Source organism: Trichechus manatus, unplaced genomic scaffold, assembly GCF_000243295.1.
Source record: "Trichechus manatus latirostris isolate Lorelei unplaced genomic scaffold, TriManLat1.0 scaffold00015, whole genome shotgun sequence".
NCBI lineage: Eukaryota > Metazoa > Chordata > Mammalia > Sirenia > Trichechidae > Trichechus > Trichechus manatus.
In genome coordinates, this window is record NW_004443951.1 from 2,474,635 (window position 1) to 2,495,642 (window position 21,008).

The following is a 21,008-nucleotide window of genomic DNA, read 5'->3' on the forward strand; positions in this document are numbered from 1 at the left end:
GTCTTTTCAAAGAACCAGCTTTTGTTCTTGTTAACTCTTTCAATTGTTTTTCTATTCTCTATTTCATTTAATTCTGCTCTAATTCTTATTATTTCTTTTCTTTTGGTGCCCGAAGGGTTCTTTTGCTGCTCTCTTTCTTCTTGTTCGAGTTGTAGGGTTCATGTTTTGATTATGGCCCTTTCTTCTTTTTGGATGTGTGCACTTATTGCTACAAACTGACCTCTGAACACTGCTTTTGCTGTGTCCCAAAGGTTCTGGTAGGATGTGTTTTCATTCTTGTTTGATTCTATGAATTTCTTTATTCCAACCTTAATTTCTTCTATAACCCAGTAGTTTTTCAGCAAGGTGTTATTCAGTTTCCATGTGTTTGATTTTTTTCCTTGCTTTTTTTGTTATTGATTTCAACTTTATTGGCTTTATGGTCAGAAAAGATGCTTTGTAGTATTTCGATGCTTTGGATTTTGTTAAGGCTTGCTTTATGGCCTAATATGTGGTCTATTCTGGAGAATGTTATATGCGTTGGAAAAGAAAGTATACTTGGCTGCTCTTGGGTGGAGTGTTCGGTGTATGTCTATGAGATCAAGTTGGTTGACCGTAGCATTTAAATTTTCCATGTCTTTGTTGAGCTTCTTTCTCGATGTTCTGTCCTTCACCAAAAGTGGTGTGTTGAAGTCTCCTACTACTGTCGTGGAGCTGTCTATCTCTCTTTTCCATGCTGTTATAGTGTTTGTCTTATGTATTTTGGAGCCCTGTCTTTGGGTTCGTAAATATTAATTATGGTTATGTCCTCCTGGTGTAATGACCCTAATCATATACAGTGTCCTTCCTTATCCTTTGTGGTAGATTTTACTTTAAAGACTATTATGTCAGAGGTTAATATACCATTCCTACTCTTCTTTGAGTGTTATTTGCTTGACATTTTTTTTTTCCATCCTTTGAGTTTTAGTTTGTTTGTGTCTTTAAGTCTAAGGTGTGTCTCTTCTAGGCAGCATATAGACGGATTGTGTTTTTTAATCCAATGTGCCACTCTCTGTCTCTTTATTGGTATATTTAGCCATTTGCATTCAGCATAATTACTGATAGGTATGAGTTCAGTGCTGTCATTTTGATGTCTTTTTTGTGTGTTGTTGACAGTTTCTTTGTTCCACTTAATTTTCTGAGCTGAGTCGTTTTTCTTTATGTATTTTCTTTTCATCTCTTTCACTGTTGTTGACTTTGTATTTACTGAGTCTTTATATGTTTCTAGTTTTTTATTTTGACTTGTAGGATTCTTAGTTTCCTTTGTGGTTACCTTAATATTTACCCTTATTTTTGTAAGTTTATCCCAGTCTTTTACGTCTTTATATTGCCTTGACTTCCTCTCTATATGAAAACTCTATGTCTACATTTTAGTCCCTCTTTTTTGTTTTAATGTTGTCATCTTTTACATACTGCCATCTCTGTTTCCCTATTTCAGTGTTTTAGCTTTGATTTACTTTTTGTGACTTCCGTATCTGGGTTCATATCTGGTTGCTCTGTCCTGTGTTCTAACCTTTGGTTGTTATCTGATGTTATTGATTCTCTAACTGGAAGACTCCCTTTAGTACTTCTTGTAATTTTGATTTGGTTTTTGCAAATTCCCTAAACTTCTGTTTATCTGGAAATGACCTAATTTCGCCATCATATTTGAGAGACAGTTTTGCTGGATATATAATTCTTGGCTGGCAATTTTTTTCCTTCAATGCTTTATATATGTCATCCCATTGCCTTCTTGCCTGCATGGTTTCCGCTGAGTAGTCAGAGCTTATTTTTATTGACTCTCCTTTGTAGATGACTTTTCGTTTATCCCTAGCCACTCTTAAAATTCTGCCTTTGGTTTTGGCAAGTTTGATTATAATATGTCCTGCTGATGTTCTTTTGGGATTTACCTTATGTGGGGTTCGATGAGCATCTTGGATAGATATCTTCTCATCTCACGATATCAGGGAAGTTTTCTGACAACAAATCTTCAACAATTCTCTCTGTATTTTGTTACCCCCGTTTTGGTACTCTAGTCACTCATAGGTTACTCTTCTTGATAGAATCCCACATAATTCTTAGGGTTTTTTAATTTTTTTTAATCCTTTTATCGGATTTTTCCTCAAATAAGTTGGTGTCAAGTGCTTTATCTTCAGTCTCACTCATTCTGACATACATTGCCTGAATTCTGCTCCTATGACTTTCTATTGAGTTGCCTAATTCTGAAATTTTATTGTTAATCTTCCGGATTTCTGATTGCTATCTCTCTATGGATTCTTGCAGCCTGTTAAATCTGTCATTATGCTCTTCTCTAATCTTCTTAAGTTTCTCTATTGCATGTTCTGTGTTTTGATTAATTACCTTCCTAATCTCCTGAAGAGTTCTGTATATTAATCTTTTGTATTCTGCCTCTGGTAATTCCAAGAAATTTTCTTCCTCTGGAATGTTTCTAGATTCTTTATGTTGGGAGTTTGCTGAAGCCATCATCATCTGCCTCTTTATATGACTTGATATTGACCTTGTCTCCAAGCCATCAACAAGTTATTATATTTATTTATTTATTTAATGTTTGCTTACTATGTCCTAGCTTCTTGTTTTGTTTTGTTTTGATATGCCCAGATAGGCTGCTCGTGTGAGCTAGCCCAGTCACCAGTACCCGTCAAGCTCCAATGTCCTGCCACCAGGTGGCCAGACCTGCCCCTAAGTATGTGAGCCCAGGAAATCTGCCCTTCTCCTCCTGCATGGATTCAGCTCAGGGGTCAAGGTAGTCAGCCACCAAGTGTGTGGTGTAAGCTCTCACCTACAGTTCTAGAAATGCATGGGTGACTGGTGTAGGCACAGGCATCCAGCTGCAGCAGGGGGACACAGGCTGAGCAAGGCAGGGGGCTGACGGCCACCCCTGAGAGTCCAGGAGGAGAGCGTGTCCCTGTTCCCTACAGCACGTAGATGGGTGGGTTTTACGGCTGGACTATGAGCACCCAATGCTGTTGGCTATAAGGACTGGGGGGCACCTCTTATTTTTGGGCACCTGTTGCAGGTGGCTAGGTGGCATGGGTGGAGCCACCAGTCCTCAGGCCCCTGATGTGGGTGGGTGAAGACCCTGCTTAATGGGCAGAGCAGTGTCAAATGTCACAGACCTGCCACTTCACAGCTGAAACAGTTGAAGTTAGACTTCTGGTATATACCCTGTTGCGCTGCGGTAATGAGGGCCTATGCTGTTGAAATGGGCCCACAGAAGTCTATGCAGCGGAAAAAGCACTCAAAGTTCGTTGATCCCTTATGCCTGTGCCTAGGCAAAGGAGTTGTGCCTACCCTGAATTTCTGGCTTAAGGGAGCTGGCAGATTGTTTTTATTTTTATTATTTTGTTTGTTAACTTGTTCACTCTCCAAGGCTGGAAGAATGGCTCAGGGTGCGTGACAGGTCCTACTTCCGGCCCAGGGGACTTGGCAATTGCTGAAGGTGGTCTGGGAACCAGTGCAGAGCAGGGAGCGGGGAGGTAAATGGGAGAGAGGCTTTTCCCTAAGAGGGGTGTTTATCATCCGCATGGTCGGCCAGATGCAAGTACTTATCTTTCACCGATTGAGGGCTGCCTCTCACTGGTTCTGGATGGCTAAGTAGACTCCCCGCTGCTGGGTCTCCCCCAATGTGGAAAACGCCTCCTGAGTGCTGTTGCTTGACTGCCTCACCGCTCACCCTTGAGCTGATCCGGGCTGAAGGGCTCAGGCTCCCACCAGGTCAGGTCTGGCAACTCCTCGCTGCTTCTAAACTGTCTCTCCCTCCCCCTGCCACTCAGTCCAGTTCCTCAACTTTGCCTTTAATGTTCAGGGTTCCTAGATTGTCACATATAATTGATTCACTTGTTTTTTCATGTCTTTATTGTAAGAGGGAACACCGGAAGTATCTGACTATTCTTCCATCTTGGCCGCTGACCACCTCCACCAATTTTTAAATACACATTACCCTTTGATACAGTGAGTCTGCCATTTGGAATTTATCATATGTATATTTGCAAAAGTATGCAAAGACACAAGGATGCTTACTGAAGCACTGTTTGCAATATCAAACCTGACACAGCCTATATGCCTACCAGTAACTGAATGAATAAATGAATATCTTACAGTGAGAATACTATACCGGCATTAAAAAGAATAAAGAACATCCCTAAGTGATAATATAAAAAGATCTTCAAGATGTAAGTGAAAAAAGCAAACTACAATGTGATACACACACACACACACACACACACACACACACACACATACACAGAAAGATTATATAAACACACTCATACATATGTATTATATAAGCATAACAAGTTTTGGAAAAATACAAAAGAAATTTCAACAGAGGTTGATTCTGAAAAATAGGACTAAGCGGGTAAGGAAGAAAACACTTGTTAAGACACGTTACAACTTGTCATTCAGCTATATTAAAGAGTATATGACAACCCTTGGGAGAACTATTTGGCAGTTTCTTATAAAGTCAAATGCACATCTGCCCTATGACCCAGTAATTCCACTTCGAGGTATTAACCGAAGAGAAATAAAAACTTATGTCCACAAATAGACCTGTACAAAAACATTCCTAGAAGCTTTATTCATAATATCCCCAATCAGGAAACAACTCAAAAGTTCATGAACAGCAGAATGGATAAACTGGTGTATTTAAAAAGTGGAATACTACTTGGCAATAGTAGTATTGATATTGATACAAGAATCTACTGATAGAAGAAAAATTTGGATGAATCTTAAAGGCATTATACTGAGAGAAAGAAGCCAGACACAAAAGAGTTTATGTACACACTGTATGATTACATTTACATGAAGCTCTAGAATACACAAAACTAATCTATGGTGATAGAAGGCAGAAAGTGTTAGGTTGGAGATGAGGGTAGTGGGAGTGAGGAGAATTTTTTAACTGAGGGAGAGAAGTGTTTGGGGAAGCCAGGGAATTGACAAGAAAGAGACACAATGGAAGTGTGATGAAAATGTTCTATATCTTGTTTTGGCTGGTGGTTACATGAATATATACAATTGTCAAAACTCAATTGTACTAAACATTTAAAAACTGTGCAGTTTATTGTATGAAAATTATACCTCAATTTTTAAAAAGAACTTGAAACAGTATGAAAATACATTGTTACTATAAGCATGACTCCTGAGTGTTTCAGTGGATGGCAGAACAAAAATAGCACAGAATGGCAGACAAGCAAATTATAATAAAACATTCTTTCCAAGGAGAAAAAAAATTTTGTGTCAATAAAAATAACTAGCTGAAATATCAAACTCATCTCCTGATGAAACACAGGTTTCCTACATGAGGATGAGGAAACTGTCCGAAAGGAGAATTTAAATCACTACCTCACACACAATTTGTGATGTCAGTAAGATTTCAGAGACCACACCACAGAAATATTTACCATCATCTTGACTTCTCTATGTCCCATTAGCAACAAAATCAACACTGAAGAATGACCTAATTCTTTTGAGGGATAAAGAAAACTGTTTAGTCTATTTACCAAAGGCAGAAAAATATTTTTAAAATAATGTCTATTGCATTGGGTACAATATTTTTACAGAGAAAACAATGCCTTGAGACCACCATACTAGACAGAATACTTCTTATGAATTAAAGAAAGTTCTTTTTCTAAAACAGTTTACAAATTACTTTTTTTACTGTGATATAAACAAGGGTTGTATTACTAGCAACAAATTGTTAACTGGACTCAATATTTCCTTTTGGAGAAATGTTTGAAGAAGAATACCAGTATCTATTGTGTTCCTACTGTTTTGGGGACTGGGCTATGTACTTTACACATACACATATTTACTCATTTAATCCACAGAACAACCCAATAAGGCAGGTACTGTATTTTATTTCCATTGTACAGGTTAAAAAAACTAGCATCTACAAAGCTATGTACTGAAAAGAGCAAAGAGGCTAAAATAAAACCCAAGACTTCATACAGAACACACACCAACAATTCAGGCATATCCCTTATAGATCCCTTTCCACTCATAGCCACTATTCCTAAACTTTTACTTAGGAGGAGCCCTGGTGGTGCAGTGGTTAAGCGCTTGGCTGCTAACTAGAAGGTCGGTGGTTTGAACTCACCAGCCACTCCATGGGAGAAGATGCGGCAGTCTACTTCTGTAAAGATTATAGCCTTGGAAACCCTATGGGACAGTTTTACTCTGTCCGATAGGGTTGCTATGAGTCAGAATAGACTCAACAGCAACAGGTTTTATTGATGCCACTTTCTCACTTCTTATTCCGTCTGAAACGCCTGTACTTCTATGCAAAACATTTCATTAAAATCGCTCCAAGATTGCCAATGACTTCATAATGGCCAAATTTACTGGACACTTTTCACACTTTATCTGCCTAACTTTTGTGGCCTGACCTCTCGCCTTAATTTTGAAACCTTTCCTCCCTTGGCCAACCGACCATTTCTTCTCATTGTTAAATGGCTCTTCTTTCTCCAACCATGCCTTCAATTTTGCTGTCACTTAGGGTTTTATCCTTGATCTTTGTGCTGCATTTGACAATTTCTTCTGACAAAAAAGCTAATTTAACAGCAGCAATGAATGAACTGCAGGAATGGACTCCTGCTCATGGCATTCACTACTCTTACCATTTATCCTATCTCAGTGAAGCAACTGGCCTGATAGAATAATGGACAGGCCTTGTGAAGACTCTGCAATGGTGCCAGAAACACTTTGCAGGGTTGGGGCAATATCTTTCATGATGCATAACAGGCTCTGAATCAATGATGTTATTTCCCTATACACAGCTAGGATACACAACTCTCTAGGAAATCAAAGGGTAGAAATGGGAGTGGTTCCTCTCACTATGATCCCCAGTGATCCACTAGCAAAATTTTCATATGCCATTCCTGAAACTTGGGCCTCTGTTTGTTAAGAAGTCTTAAATACAACAATGGTTCCACTAAACTGGAAGCAGAGACTATGCAGGTATGGTGACTGGAGTTATACCACTGGATAAGAAACTATGAATAACCAGCTGAGGTGCCTGCTAAAGGAAAAAAGAATATGGAATACGTAGTGGAAGAAGGAAATTGTAAATTACCAGCTCTAACCACATGACAAGTTGCAGAAACAAGGACTTTGATAGTTACGACGAGTGACTAGTGAGCTGAAATGAACTGGTACTGGCTATTTTGAATCAGACAATCGTACGGTCTGTTATGCCAAGAATGACAATTTGAAGAGGAATGGTGTTGCATTCATCATCAAAAAGGACATATCGAGATGTATCCTGAAGTACAACGCTAACAGTGATAGGAATATCCCTAGGCCTACAAGGAAGACCAGTTAATACAACTATTATTCAAATTTACGCACCAACTGCTAAGGCCAAAGATGAAGAAATTGAAGATTTTTTGCCAACTTCTGCAGTCAAAAATTGACCAAACATGCAATCAGGATGCAATGATAATCGCTGGTGATTGGAATGTGAAAGTTGGAAACAAAGAAGAAGGATTGGTAGTTGGAAATATGGCCTTGGTAATAGAAAAGATGCCAGAGATTGCATGATAAAATTTTGCAAGACCAACAACTTGTTCGTTGCAAGTACCCTTCTTCAACAACATAAATGGCGACTATACATGAGGACTTAGCCGGGTGGAATACACAGGAATCAAGTCCACTACATCTGTGGAAAGAGATGATGGAAAAGCTCAATATCATCAGTCAGAACAAGGTCAGGGGCTGACTGCAGAACAGACCATAAACTGCTCATTTGCAAGTTCAAGCTGAAGCTGAAGAAAATTAGAACAAGCCCACGAGAGCCAGAGTACAGCTTTGAGTATATCCCACCTGAATTTAGAGACCATCTCAAGAACAGATTTGATGCGTTGAACACTAATGACCGAAGACAAGTTGTGGGATGACATCAAGGACATCATACATGAAGAAAGCAAGAGATCATGAAAAAGACAAGAAAGAAAGAAGAGACCAAAATGGATGTCAGAACAGACTCTGAAACTTGCTCTTGAACACCAAGTAGCTAAAGTGAATGGCAGAAATGATGAAGTAAAAGAGCTGAACAGAAGATTTCAAAGGGCAGCTCGAGAAGACAAAGTAAAGTATTATAATGACATGTGCAAAGACCTAGAGGTAGAAAACCAAAAGGGAAGAACACCCTTGGGATTTCTCAAGTTGAAAGGACTGAAGAAAAAATTCAAGCCTCAAGTTACAATATTAAAGGACTCTACAAGGAAATATTAAACAATGCAGGAAGCATCAAAAGATGGAAGAAATACACAGAGAGTCACTATACCAAAAGAACTGTCGACGTCCAACCATTTCAGAAGGTAGCATATGATCAGGAACCAATGGTACTGAAGGAAGAGGTCCAAGGTGCATTGAAGGCACAGGCAAAAAACAACGCACCATGAATTGACAGATAACCAACTGAGATGTTTCAACAAATGGATGCAGCACTAGAAGTGCTCACTAGTCTATGCCAAGAAATTTGGAAGACAGCTACCTGGCCAACTGACTGGCAGACAGCCATATTTATGCCTATTTCAAAGAAAGGTGATCCAACTTAATGCAGAAATTACTGAACAATATCATTAATATCACATGCAAGTAAAATTTTACTGAAGATCATTCAAAAGCGGCTGCAACAGCACATTAACAGGGAACTGCCAGAAATTCAAGCCAGATTCAGAAGAGGATGTAGAATGAGGGATATCATTGCTGATGTCAGATGGATCCTGGCTGAAAGCAGAAATACCAGAAAGATGTTTACCTGTGTTTTATTGACTATGCAAAGGCATTCGACTGTGTGGATCATAACAAATTATGGATAACATTTCGAAGAATAAGAATTCCCAAGCACTTAATTGTGCTCATGAGGAACCTGTGCATAGATCAAGAGGCAGTCATTCGAACAGGACGAGGTGGTGCTGCATGGTTTAAAGTCAGGAAAGGTGTGCATCAGGGTTGCATCCTTTCACCATACCTATTCAATCTGCATGGTCAGCAAATAATCCAAGAAGCTGGACTGTGTGAAGAAGAATGGGGCATCAGGATTGGAGGAAGACTCATTAACAACCTGGGATATGCAGATGACACAATCTTGCTTGCTGAAAGTGAAGAAGACTTGAAGCACTTACTGATGAAGATCAAAGACCACAGCCTTCAGGATGGATTACACCTCACCATAAAGCAAACAACTGGACCAATAAGCAACATCATGATAAACAGAGAAAAGATTGAAGTTGTCAGGATTTCATTTTATTTGGATCTACAATCAAAACCCATGAAAGCAGCAGTCAAGGAATCAAATGACGCACTGCATTGGGCAAATCTGCTGCAAAAGACCTCTTTAAACTGTTAAAAAGCAAAGACTAAGGTGCGCCTGACTCAAGCCATGGTGTCTTCAATTGCCTCATATGCACGCAAAAGCGGACAATGAATAAAGAAGATCAAAAAAGAATTGACAACTTTGAATTGTGGTGTCAGCAAAAAATATTGAATATAGCATGGACTGCCAAAAGAACGAACAAATCTGACTTGGAAGAAGTGCAGCCAGAATGCTCCTTAGAAACAAAGATGGCCAGACTATGTCTCACATGCTTTGGATGTGTTATCAGGAGGGATCAGTCCCTGGAGAAGGTCATCATGCTTAGTAAAGTAGAGGGCCAGCAAAAAAGAGGAAGACCCTCCATGCGATGGACTGACACAGTGGCTGCAACAGTGGGCTCAAGCATGGCAATGACTGTGAGGATGGCGCAGGACCAGGCAGTGTTTTGCTCTGCTGTACACAGGGTCACTATGAGTTGGAACCAACTCAACGGCACCTAACAATGACAACAATTGCATTATTTAAGGTAGACACATGGTTTTTCTTTTGTCTTTATTTCGAAGTTAAATATGGTTGGGGGGGGCGTATATGGATGCCATGTTGATAAAGAGGTAGATTGTGCTGGACTGTCTGTTGACAACTTGGCATTATTTTTAAGGCTGAGAACTACGATTCCCAAAAGCCTTTCCCTGTATGCTTCTGGGTTAGCTGGTCAGTGAGGGAAAAAAAAGTGCGTGAGTTTCGGAGAGCAGAAACAGAAGCCATTACTCTCAGAAGACCATGGCAGTCAGAAAATGGTGATTGACAGATGCAGAGGTGCTCAGCAGCCCCTGCTTGTCCTTATTCTTTTCTAGCTCTGTATCAAATTCATCTTCCCAATGGCAGACCCTGACAAACAGCAGAGGACCCAAGTCCAGCTCCAAGCATTTGGCTGCAGATCCATCGAGGCAGTGACTTTGACAAAGGTAGCGGTTTCTACAGAGGCAGTGGTTTCCTGAGACCTCTTCACAAGCTCCTCCCTCATGGTCCCACTTTACAGCCAGATGCACATGGAATGTCTTTCCATTTATTTGGGTCTTCTTTAATTTTATTCAGTGATATTTTGTATTTTTCAGCGTACAAGTTTTGTACTTCTTTTGTTAAATTTACTTGTAACAATTTTATTCTTTATGGTGCTACTGTAAATAGAGTTGCTTTCTTAATTTCATTTCAGGTTGGTCATTGCTAGTGCATAGAAATACAATTAAGATTTGTATATTGATCTTGTATCCTGCAACCTTGTTGAACTTATTAGTTCTAATAGGATTCCTCAGGATTTTCTATATAAAAGATCATGCCACCTGTGAACAGAGATCGTCTTACTTCTTTGTTTCCAATTTGGGTGTCTTATTTCTTCTCCTTGCCTCACTGCACTAGCTAGAATCTGTGGTACAGTGCTGCATCAAAGTAGTGAAAAAAGTCATCCTTGTCTTGTTCTGATTAGGGGGAAAGTTTCAGTCTTTCACCATTAAGCATCATGTTAGCTGTGGGGTTTTGCAGATATCCTTTATCAGGTTGAGAAAGTTCTCTTCTATTCCTAATTAATTTTTTTTTTTTTTATCATGGAAGGGTTGGGATTTTGTCAAATGCTTTTTCTGTATGTATTGAAATGATTGTGTGGCTTTTGTTTGTGATTCTATTGATATGGTTTATTACATTGACTGATTTTCCCATGTTGAACCAACCTTGCATTCCTAAGATACATCCCAATTGGTTGTATACATCCTTTTTATGTTACTGGATTCAGTTTGCTAGCATCTGGTTGGGGATTTTTACAACTATATTCAGAAGAGATACTGGTCTATAGTTTTCTTGTGATGTCTTTTCTGGTTATACTGGCCTCATAGAATTAGTTGGGTGTTCCCTCTTCTGCTATTTTTTAGAAGAGTTTGTGAAGGACTGGCATTAATCCATTTGGGCCTGGGCTTTTCTTTGTGGGAACTTTTTTTTATTATTATTACTAATTCAATAAAATCTGTTCAGAGATTCTATTTCTTCTTAAGTCAGTTTTGTTATTTAGTATCATTTTAGTCATTTTTCCACTTCATCTAAGTTATCTAACTTGTTGATATATAATTGTTCATAGTATTTCCTCCTTTTTACGTCTGTAAGGTCAGCAGTAATGTTCCCACTTTCATTCCTAATTTTAGTAATTTGAGTCTTCTCTCTCTTTTTCTTAGTCAATCTAGCTGAAGGCTTATCAATTTTGTTGAACTTTTGAAAGAACCAATTTTTTGTTTCATTTATTTCCTCTATTTTTCTATTTCATTTATTTCCATTCTTATGTTTATTTCCTTCCTTGTGCTAGCTTTGGGTTTAGTTTGCTCTTCTTTTTTCTAATTTCTTCAGGTGGAAGACTAGATTATTGACTTGAGATCCTTCTTTTTTAGTATGTTTACACCTATAAATTTCCCAGTAAAGACTGTTTCAGCTGCATCACACAAGTATTTATACGCTGTGTTTTTGTCTTCATTAATCTCAAAGTATTTTCTGATTTCCCTTATGATTTCTTCTTTAACCCATTGGTTATTTAGGAGTGTGTTGTTTAATTTCCACATATTTGTAAATTTCACAAACTTCTTTCTTTTATTAATCTGTAATTTCAATCCTTTGTGGTTGGAGAACATACTTTGTATGATTTCAGACCTTTTTAAATTAATTAAGACCTGTTTTGTAGCCTAACATATGGTCTCTCTGAGAGAATGTTCCATGTGTACTTGAATAAAATATATATTCTGCTGTTGTTAGGTGGAGTGTCTATAGATATGTTAGGTCTAGTTGTTCAACAGTGTTGTCAAGTTGTCTACTTCCTTTTTCAACTCCTGCCTAGTTCTATCCATTATTGAAAGTGAAATACCGAAGCCTCCAACTATTACTGTTGAATTGTCTATTTTTCCCTTCAATTATGACAGTTTTTGCTTCGTGCATTTTGGGGCTCTGTTGTTAGGTGCATATATGTTTATGATTATTATATCTTCTGGATGAATTGACCCTTTTGTCATTATAAAGTGTCCTTCCTTGTCTCTAGTAATAATTTTTATCTTAAAGTCCATGTTGTCTGATATTAGCATAGCCACTCCACCTCATTTTTGCTTATTGTTTAAATAGTATACCTTTTTCCATCCTTTACTTTGAACCTATTTATGTTTTTGAATCTGATTCATGTCTTTTGTAGACAGCATATAGTTGGATCATGGTTTTTTTTGTTTTGTTTTTTAATCCATTATGCCAAATGGAGTATTAAATCCATTTACATTTAATGCAATTACTGATAAAAGTAGGATTTATGCCTACAATTTTGCTATTGTTTTCTATGTCTTATGTCTTTTTCATTCCTCTATTCCTTCATTACTGTCTTCTTTTGTGTTAAATAGATATTTTCTACTGTATCATTTCAATTTCCTTGTCATTTCCTTTACTATTTAGTTAGTTATTTTCTTAGTGGTTGCCCTGGGGTTTACAATTAACATCTTAATTTATAACAATCTGGATCAGATTAATAACTTAATTTTAATACTATACAAAAACTTTGCTCCTATACAGCTGTTACCTCTCCTTTGTGCTGTCACTGCCATTCAAATTAAATCTATACACATTATGTCCATCAACATAGATTTATAATTATTGCTTTATGCAGTTGTCTTTAAATCGGGCAGGAGGAAAAAAAGTAACAAAAAAAAATACATTTCTACTGTCTTTTATATTCACCAATGCACTTAGCTTTACCAGTGCTCTTTATTTCTTCTGTGGCTTCAAGTTACTATCTTAAAAAAAAAAAAAAATCAAACCCACTGCTGTCAAGTCGATTCTGACTCATAGCGACCCTAGAGGACAGAGTAGAACTGCCCCGTAGAGTTTCCAAGGAATGCCTGGTGGATACGAACTGCCGACCTTTTGGTTAGCAGACATAGCTCTTAACCACTATGCCACCAATGTTTCCAAGTTACTATCTAGTATCCTTTTATTTCAGCCTGAAGGACTTCCTTCACTATTTCTTCTAAGGGAGGTACGCTAGCAAGAGCTTCTCTCAGTTTCTATTTATCTGGGAATGTCTTAATTTCTCCTTCATTTTTAAAGGATAGATTTGCAGAATATAGAATTCTTCATTAGAAGACTTTTTCTTACAGTGTTTTGAATATATCATCCCATTACTTTCTGGCCTCCATGGTTTCTGATGATAAATTATCAGTTACATTAACTGAAGATCCCTCTTATATTTTGAGTCGTTGCTCCTTGTTGCTTTCAAGATTCATTCTTTATCTTTCAACATTTTGATTATGATGTGTCTAGGTGTGGATCTCTTTCAGGTATTCCTACTTGAAGTTTGTTGAACTTCTTGAATGTGTGTATTAATATTTTCCCTCAAATCTGGGGAGTTTTCGGCCATTATTTCTTCTAATATTCTTTCTGCCCCTTTCTCTCTCTCTCCTGTCCTTCTGGACTACCATTATGTGTATGTTGGTATGCCTGATGATGTCCCACAGATCTCAAGTTCTGTTAATTTTTCTTCTTCTTTTTCTCCCTGTTCCTGAGACTGGATAATCTCAACTGACTTATCTTCAAGTTCACTGATTCTTTCTTTTGCCTACTCCAATCAGCTGTTTAGCCCTACTAGTGAATTTTCCATTTTAGTTATTGCACTTTTAAACTCCAGAATTTCTATTTGGTTCTTTTCTACAATTTTTATCTCTTTCTTGATATTCTCTATTTGGTGGGACATCATTCTCATACTTTCCTTTAGTTCTTTTTGATTAGGTTTCCTTTAGTTTTGTGAACATATTTAAAATAGCTGGTTAAAGTCTTCCTCCAGTAAATCCAAAGTCTGGGCTTCCTCAGTGACAGTCACTACTGATTGTTTTTTATCCCGTGTATAAATTACCCTTGCTAGTTTCTTTGCTTGCCTCATAATATTTTGTTGAAAATTGGACAATTTAAATAATTTAATTTGGCAATTCTAAAAATTAGATTCTTCCCTTCCCTAGGGTTTTTGGTTGTTGCTGCTTTTTGTTGTCTGTTTGTTCAGTGACTTTAATAACTTCTGTAAAATATTTTTTGTCATATATAGCCACTGAAGTTTCTGCTCAATTAGCTTAGCGGTCAACTGGACGGAGATTTCCTTAACTGCCTGGAACTAACATATCTGCCAGTCTTTGCTAAGGGGCTCAGTATACATGTTGGGGCACTCAGTCAGGCAGTTTACAACTCCACCTTAGCCTTCACTTCCTTCTTGCACAGATCCTTGAGGTTAGCCAGAAGTGAGAGCTTAGGGTCTTCTCCAGTCTTTCCTGAGAATATGTGCAGTCCTATCCATGCATGTGACTTTCTAGTTTCCCAGGAGTATACTAGACATTTTCAAAGCTCTCTATGAACATCTCATTCTTCATCTTTTCAAGTTTTTGGTTAATTTTTGTTTGTCCCAATTGTTATCATCACCTCAGTCAGCTGTGCTGTTAAACAATTGTCACAGACCATTTTTGACAAATGCCCCCACGGAAAAGACTATTTGCACTGGGTGAGCTCTGAGTCAAGTTAAATAAAGGCAAAACTTTCAAGTGGGATTTTCCAGAAAACTGCCAAGTCAAATAAAGTCAATCATCTGAGAATGGGGCTTTGAAAGAGCTCCAGTTCCATTCTAACCCCTCCAGTGGCTGCTGGGCGGCCCGTTGACACCATGATTGTGAACTGTTGGTTTTCACGGGTACCATGGAGCTGAGGAGAAGAAGGTCGGATTAGGTCAAATTAAAGTGTTACAAAGCTCATTGTTCTTGCTGAGATTCAGCCATTTTTCTTGAATAAATGCTCCCTAGATTGCTGTAAGTATTTGGTTACTGTCCAGGGTTCTGAAAAATGCTGATTTTAACCATTTTTGCCAGTATTCTCATTGGTTTATGGAAGAGAGGATTTTGGATGTCCTTATTCTGCCATTCCCAATAATGCCACTCTTTCCCCTTGTTTTTAAGTTTCTTTGAAAGACATTAGATTGCTTAAAACAATAATAGTAGTATACTGTAGGTTTATATTTTTAGTAGTAAATGCATGACAAAAATAGCACAAAGGATAGGAAGGGCTAAATGGATATATGCTGTTGTAAAGATGTTACATTATACATGAAGTTGTATAAATTATTTGAAGGCATATGGTGCTAAGTTGAAGGTGTATGTTGTAAATCCAAGAGTAACCATTAATCACAGCCTCCACCAGCCTGAGACCAGAAGAACTAGATGGTGCCTGGCTACCACTACTGACCACTCTGACCAGGATCATAATAGAAGGTCCTGGTTAGAGTGGGGGGAAAAATGTAGAAGAAAATTCAAATTCATAAAATAGACCAGATTTACTGGTCTGAGAGACCGGAGGAACCCCTGAGACTGTAGCCCTTGGACACTAACTTGGAACTGAAGCCATTCCTGGAGATCATCTTTCAGCCAAATAATAGACAGGCCTATAAATAAACAATAACACAAGTGAGGTAAGTGCTCCTTAGAACAATCATCTACATGAGACCAAAAGCACAACATATGCCCAAAACCAAAGATGAGAAGGCAGGAAAACCAGATGAATGGAAATAGGGAACTCAGGATGATAATGGGGAGAGGGCTGACACTTTGCGGGAGGTGCAACCTATGTCATGGAACAATCTGTGTATAAACTATTGAATGGGAAACTAATTTGTCCTGTAAACCTTCACCTAAAGCACAAAAAAAAAATTTTTTTAAGAAAATTCCAGTAGAAAAAAGAAAATAGAATACTAAAAAAAATGCACCATTACAAAGATGGCAGGAAAAAAAGAAAACCAAAGAACAGATGAGACAAACAGAAAACAAACAGCAAGGCAGTGCATTATACTGCAACTATAAGTGTGTGTATCTATCTCTTACTAGATTGTGAGCTTACTAAATTTGAATGAAAAACTGAAATAAATGAAAGTTAATTGCTGTACTGAATACATTATTACTTCTTTTTTATGTGGTAAATATTCTGTTTTTAATTTTTATTGTGGTAAAATATATATAACATACAATTTGCCGTTTTAACTATTTTTAAGTGTACAACTCACATTCACAATGTTGTGCAACCATCACCACCATCTATTTCCAAACTTTTCTTATCATGCCAAACAGAAACTCTGTACCCATTAAGGACTAACTCTCCCTTCCCCACTTCCCCCAGCCCCTGATAACCTCTAATCTTCTTTCTGTCCCTATGAATTTGCCTATTCTAGATATTTCATATAAGTGGAATCATAAAATATTTGTCCATTTGTGTCTAGCTGATTTCACTTAGCATAATGTTTTCAAGGTTCATTCATATTGTAGCATGTATTAGAATTCCATTCCTTTTTATGGTTTAATAATATTCCATTATGCATACATACATACATATATATGTTGTTGTTGTTGTTATGTACCATTGAGTCGGTTCCAACTCATAGTGACCCTATAGGACAGAGTAGAGCTGCCCCCATAGGGTTTCCAAGGAACAGCTGGTGGAATCGAACTGCCAACCTTTTGGTTAGCAGCCAAGTTCTTATGAACATTAGCGTGTAAGAAGTAACTACTTTCAATTCTTTTGGGTACCTACCTAGCAGAACTGTTTGGCTGCTAACCAAAATGTTGGCAGTTCAAATCCACCAGCAGCGCCTTGGAAACCCTATGGGGCAGTTCTACTTCATCCTATAGGGTCACTATGAGTTGGAATTGACTCGCCGGCAACTGGTTTGGTTTATGGTAATTGCATGTTCAACTCTTTGAGGAACCGCCAAACTGTTTTTCCACAGTGGCTACACCATTTTACATTCCCACCAGCAATGGACAAGGATTCCAGTTTCTCCACATCCTTGCCAACATTTCCTATTTCCCTATAATTTTTTTTTTTTTATATAATGGCCATTTTAGTGGATTAGAAGTGGTATCTCATTGTGGTTTTGATTTGATTTTCCTAATGACTAATAATGTTGAACATCTTTTCATGTGCTCACTGGCCATTTGCGTATCTTCTCTGGAGAAACGTCTATTCAAATCCTTTGCCCACTTTTTAATTGGGTTGTCTTTTTCTTGTTGAGTTGTAGTTCTTCATATATTCTGGATATTAAGCCTTTATTATACATATGATTTCCAAATAGTTTCTCCCATTAGGTAGGTTGTCTTTTTACTTTCTTGATAATGTCCTTTGATACACAAAAGTTTTAATCTTTATGAAACCCAACTTACCATTTTTTTACGCAAATAACGCACGCCTTCTACATTTGTTTGCCAACCACTCCCTCCCCCTGCAAGGTATTTTCAGAAGTGGCACTATGCCAGTTTTTTTTTACATACTGCTATAAAAAAATATTAGCATAGTGCGCTTATGAAAATACCTTACAGCAAAAAGGAGTGGTTGGCAAACAAATGAAGAAGGTGCACGTTATTTGCATTAAAATCCAGTATCTATTTCTTCTTTTGTTGCCTCTGCTTTTGGTGTCATATCTAAGAATCCATTGCCAAATACAAGGTATTGAAGATTTACCCCAATATTTTCTTCTATAGGGTCACTATGAGTCAGAATTGACATGATGGCAATGGGTACGTGTTTCTTCTAGAATTTTTATGGTTTTAGCTCTTATATTTAGGTCGTCAATCCATTTTAAGTTAATTTTTGTATACAGTATTAAATCTAAGTTCCCTATATTGGAATTTGTGAGAATTTATAAAACTTTACTTAATTAATATAATAAGACAATAATACAGAAAAAGCTCAAAATCCCCCATCTTCATAAAAATAAGTCACAGAATTTAGTGCTAAAAGTTATTTTAGAAATTGCCTTGTACAATTTCTTCATTTTACAATTACAGAAACTAAGAATCAAAGTGAGTAAATGACTAACTGATAATTAATTGAAATAGTCACATGGTTAGTCACCAGCAGAGCGAATAGTAAGACTGATATTTTTAACTTCTACTTTAGGTCTCTCAAGAGAAAAAAATTTCCATGCAATACCAATCACATACACAACTACATATAATGTGCTTGCTTCAAATGATTCTTATCTAGCAGGTCTAGCAAGATGTCTATTTGGCAACATTTTGTTACTTAAGTTGTATACCTATCTGAAAATAGTCATGCTTTCAAAAATATATATCGTTTAGAGTTCCAATTAATTCAAATTATTACCAATTAATATGGATTACTGAAGTGTTTTGTACTTAAAGGAAAATAGAAAACACTGTGACTAAACAACCATTTAAAAGACCAGCCACCAAGTTCAGGGAATATAATCTTTCATTTAAATCAATGACTAAATCAGTTACACTTATGCTAAAAATGACAATAAAAAATATATTAAATCTGTGTGTAGTATTACCTGTGGCTCCCAGTGGGTGTCCTTTTGCAATCAATCCACCACTAGGATTTATGACCCACTTTCCTCCGTAAGTATTATCTCCTCTATCAACCAGTTTTCCACCTTGTCCTAGGGAAGGAAAAATAATATTCACAAATGTTAAAAATTACGTTGCAACAAATGATTTTTTTTTTTTTTTTTTTTTAATTTCTAGGTTACAGCCAAGAATTTCTTGGAGCAAACATTTCTTAACAGCTCAAACTAACATCAATTTGATATAAGCACTTCTAAAATTTAGGTGATAAATACTGAGTAATAAGGCCTCATATTTTCAGAATATTTTCTGCATGAAAAAAAGCTCCCATGAGCTCCTAAGATTGCTCCAAATATAACAGAAAGTCAGAAGTAAAAATTGAAACTGATAAAATACTATATCTAAAATAATTAAAGCAGCTGTAGAAGTTCAAATTTTTACAAAATATATTCACATCCCTCCATTTTCAAATGTGCTGCCGTATACTATATAAATATGTGTAATACACAGAAAAAGAAACATAAAAAATGAGCACTTATATGAAACGAAGCTGGCTAAAAATACTGTTGTGTCATAAAATTAAGCTTTAAAAAGCAGTTATACCACATTAAGGCCTCCCCATTCCTGTCAATTCTATGGTTATTCTTCTAGGTGGTTTAGAAGTAAATAAAAATGCATGCATTGTATAAAATATTCTTTCGGCTGATATTTCTGATAAAGTAGTAAGAGGTAGGAGCTCCAAAAAATGACACAGTGGTGGTGGTGTTGCTGTCAGAGGCAGCTAATTGCTTTTGAGTACCTACTCTGCGTCAAGACTTGTTCTGAGTATCTTACATATATTTACATAGTTTAACCTTCAACCGTATGAAGTAGGTACTATAATTCCCATTTTACAGATGAGAAAACCAGCACTGAGATGTTAAGTCATCAGCCCAGAGTCACAGCAGGGCATCTAAGATTGGTACTCAGGTAGCCTAGCTCCAGAGCACATGTTCTTAACTAATACATAGTCTTCAAAAACGAAAAAGTCTCTCTACGAGCAAAATGAAATACATAAATCACAGAATTTTAGGTGGCTAACACTTCTATTTTGGCTTAAAATCTAGATTGTAGATTTAAAATCTTTGGTTCAGGCATTCTGTCTTTTAATTTTTGGTGTGTTTCTGACTTACAGTCCGATACGAGGCTCCAGGCATAGCAGGTCTTTATTGAAACACAATTTGAAGATTAGAATTTGAAATAGTTAGGTTCCATGGTGTTATGGTTAGCATTCTGGACTCTGAATCCAGTGAACTGAGTTTAAATCTCGATGAAACCTACAGTTCAGTTTTTCTCCTTTTGGAGCCCTGGTGGTGCAGTGGTTAAGAACTTGGCTGCTAACCAAAAGACTGGCAGCTCGAGTCCACCAGCCGCTCCTTAGAAACCCTATGGGGCAGTTCTACTCTGTCCTATAGGGTCACTATGAGTCAGAATCAACTTGATGGCAATGGGTGTTAGAATTACATGGTGCTTTCAAAACTGCTAAGTGTTATTACTGTACCCAATAATAGCAGACTGAGCACAAGGCAACCCCAAGAAGTGAATTATTTACCACGTTTTTTTTTTTCTTTAATATATACAATCTTGTGAAGTATTAGAAGATTCCAGAAGGAAGCTATCTTGAACTTGTTAACTAAAAAATCCAGAGATAGGAGTATTGGAAATAACCATTCTCATATACCACAGATAGAAAAATAAATTTGTATACTTTGTGCTTAGTAATAGAGACTCAAAATAAATGAAGCAAAAATTGACAGAATTAAAGGAGAATTGTCTATTTCTCAACCTGATAAATGGCATTAACAAAAACCTACAGTTAACCTCATACTTAATGGTAAAAGACTAAATTGTATCCCCTAAGACTGGGAACAAGGTGATGATGTCCACTTTCACCACTTCTATTCAGTATGGTACTAGAGATCACAGACATTGCAATAAGGCAAGAATTAAAAAAAAAAAAAGAAAAAAAAAGGTAAAAAGATTGGAAAGGTAGAAGAAATAAAACTGTCCTTATTAGCAGATGATATCATTGTTTATAGCAAAACTTCCACAAAATCTATATAACCACTGGAGTTAATAAATTAATTTAGCAAGGTCATAGGATACAAGTTTTTTAATCAATTGTATTCTTAAATGTTTTCAGCAACCAACTGGAAAATGAAGGTAAAGAAAAAAATTTATGGCAAAAATATAAAATATCTAAGAAAAAATCTTATATAAGACACTCAAGACCAATACTG

The 21,008-nt window shown here is 37.0% G+C and overlaps 1 protein-coding gene across 3 annotated transcripts in view; it reads right to left on the reverse strand.

Annotated features, from left to right (window-relative positions):
- SCP2 (sterol carrier protein 2) overlaps nt 1-21,008 on the reverse strand; it is a 155,460-nt gene that overhangs the window by 72,974 nt on the left and 61,478 nt on the right. For all 3 annotated transcript variants that reach the window (XM_023727059.1, XM_023727058.1, XM_023727060.1), the window contains one exon: nt 18,717-18,824. In XM_023727059.1, coding sequence (XP_023582827.1) covers nt 18,717-18,824 — 108 coding nt within the window. The remainder of the gene's footprint in view (nt 1-18,716; nt 18,825-21,008) is intronic.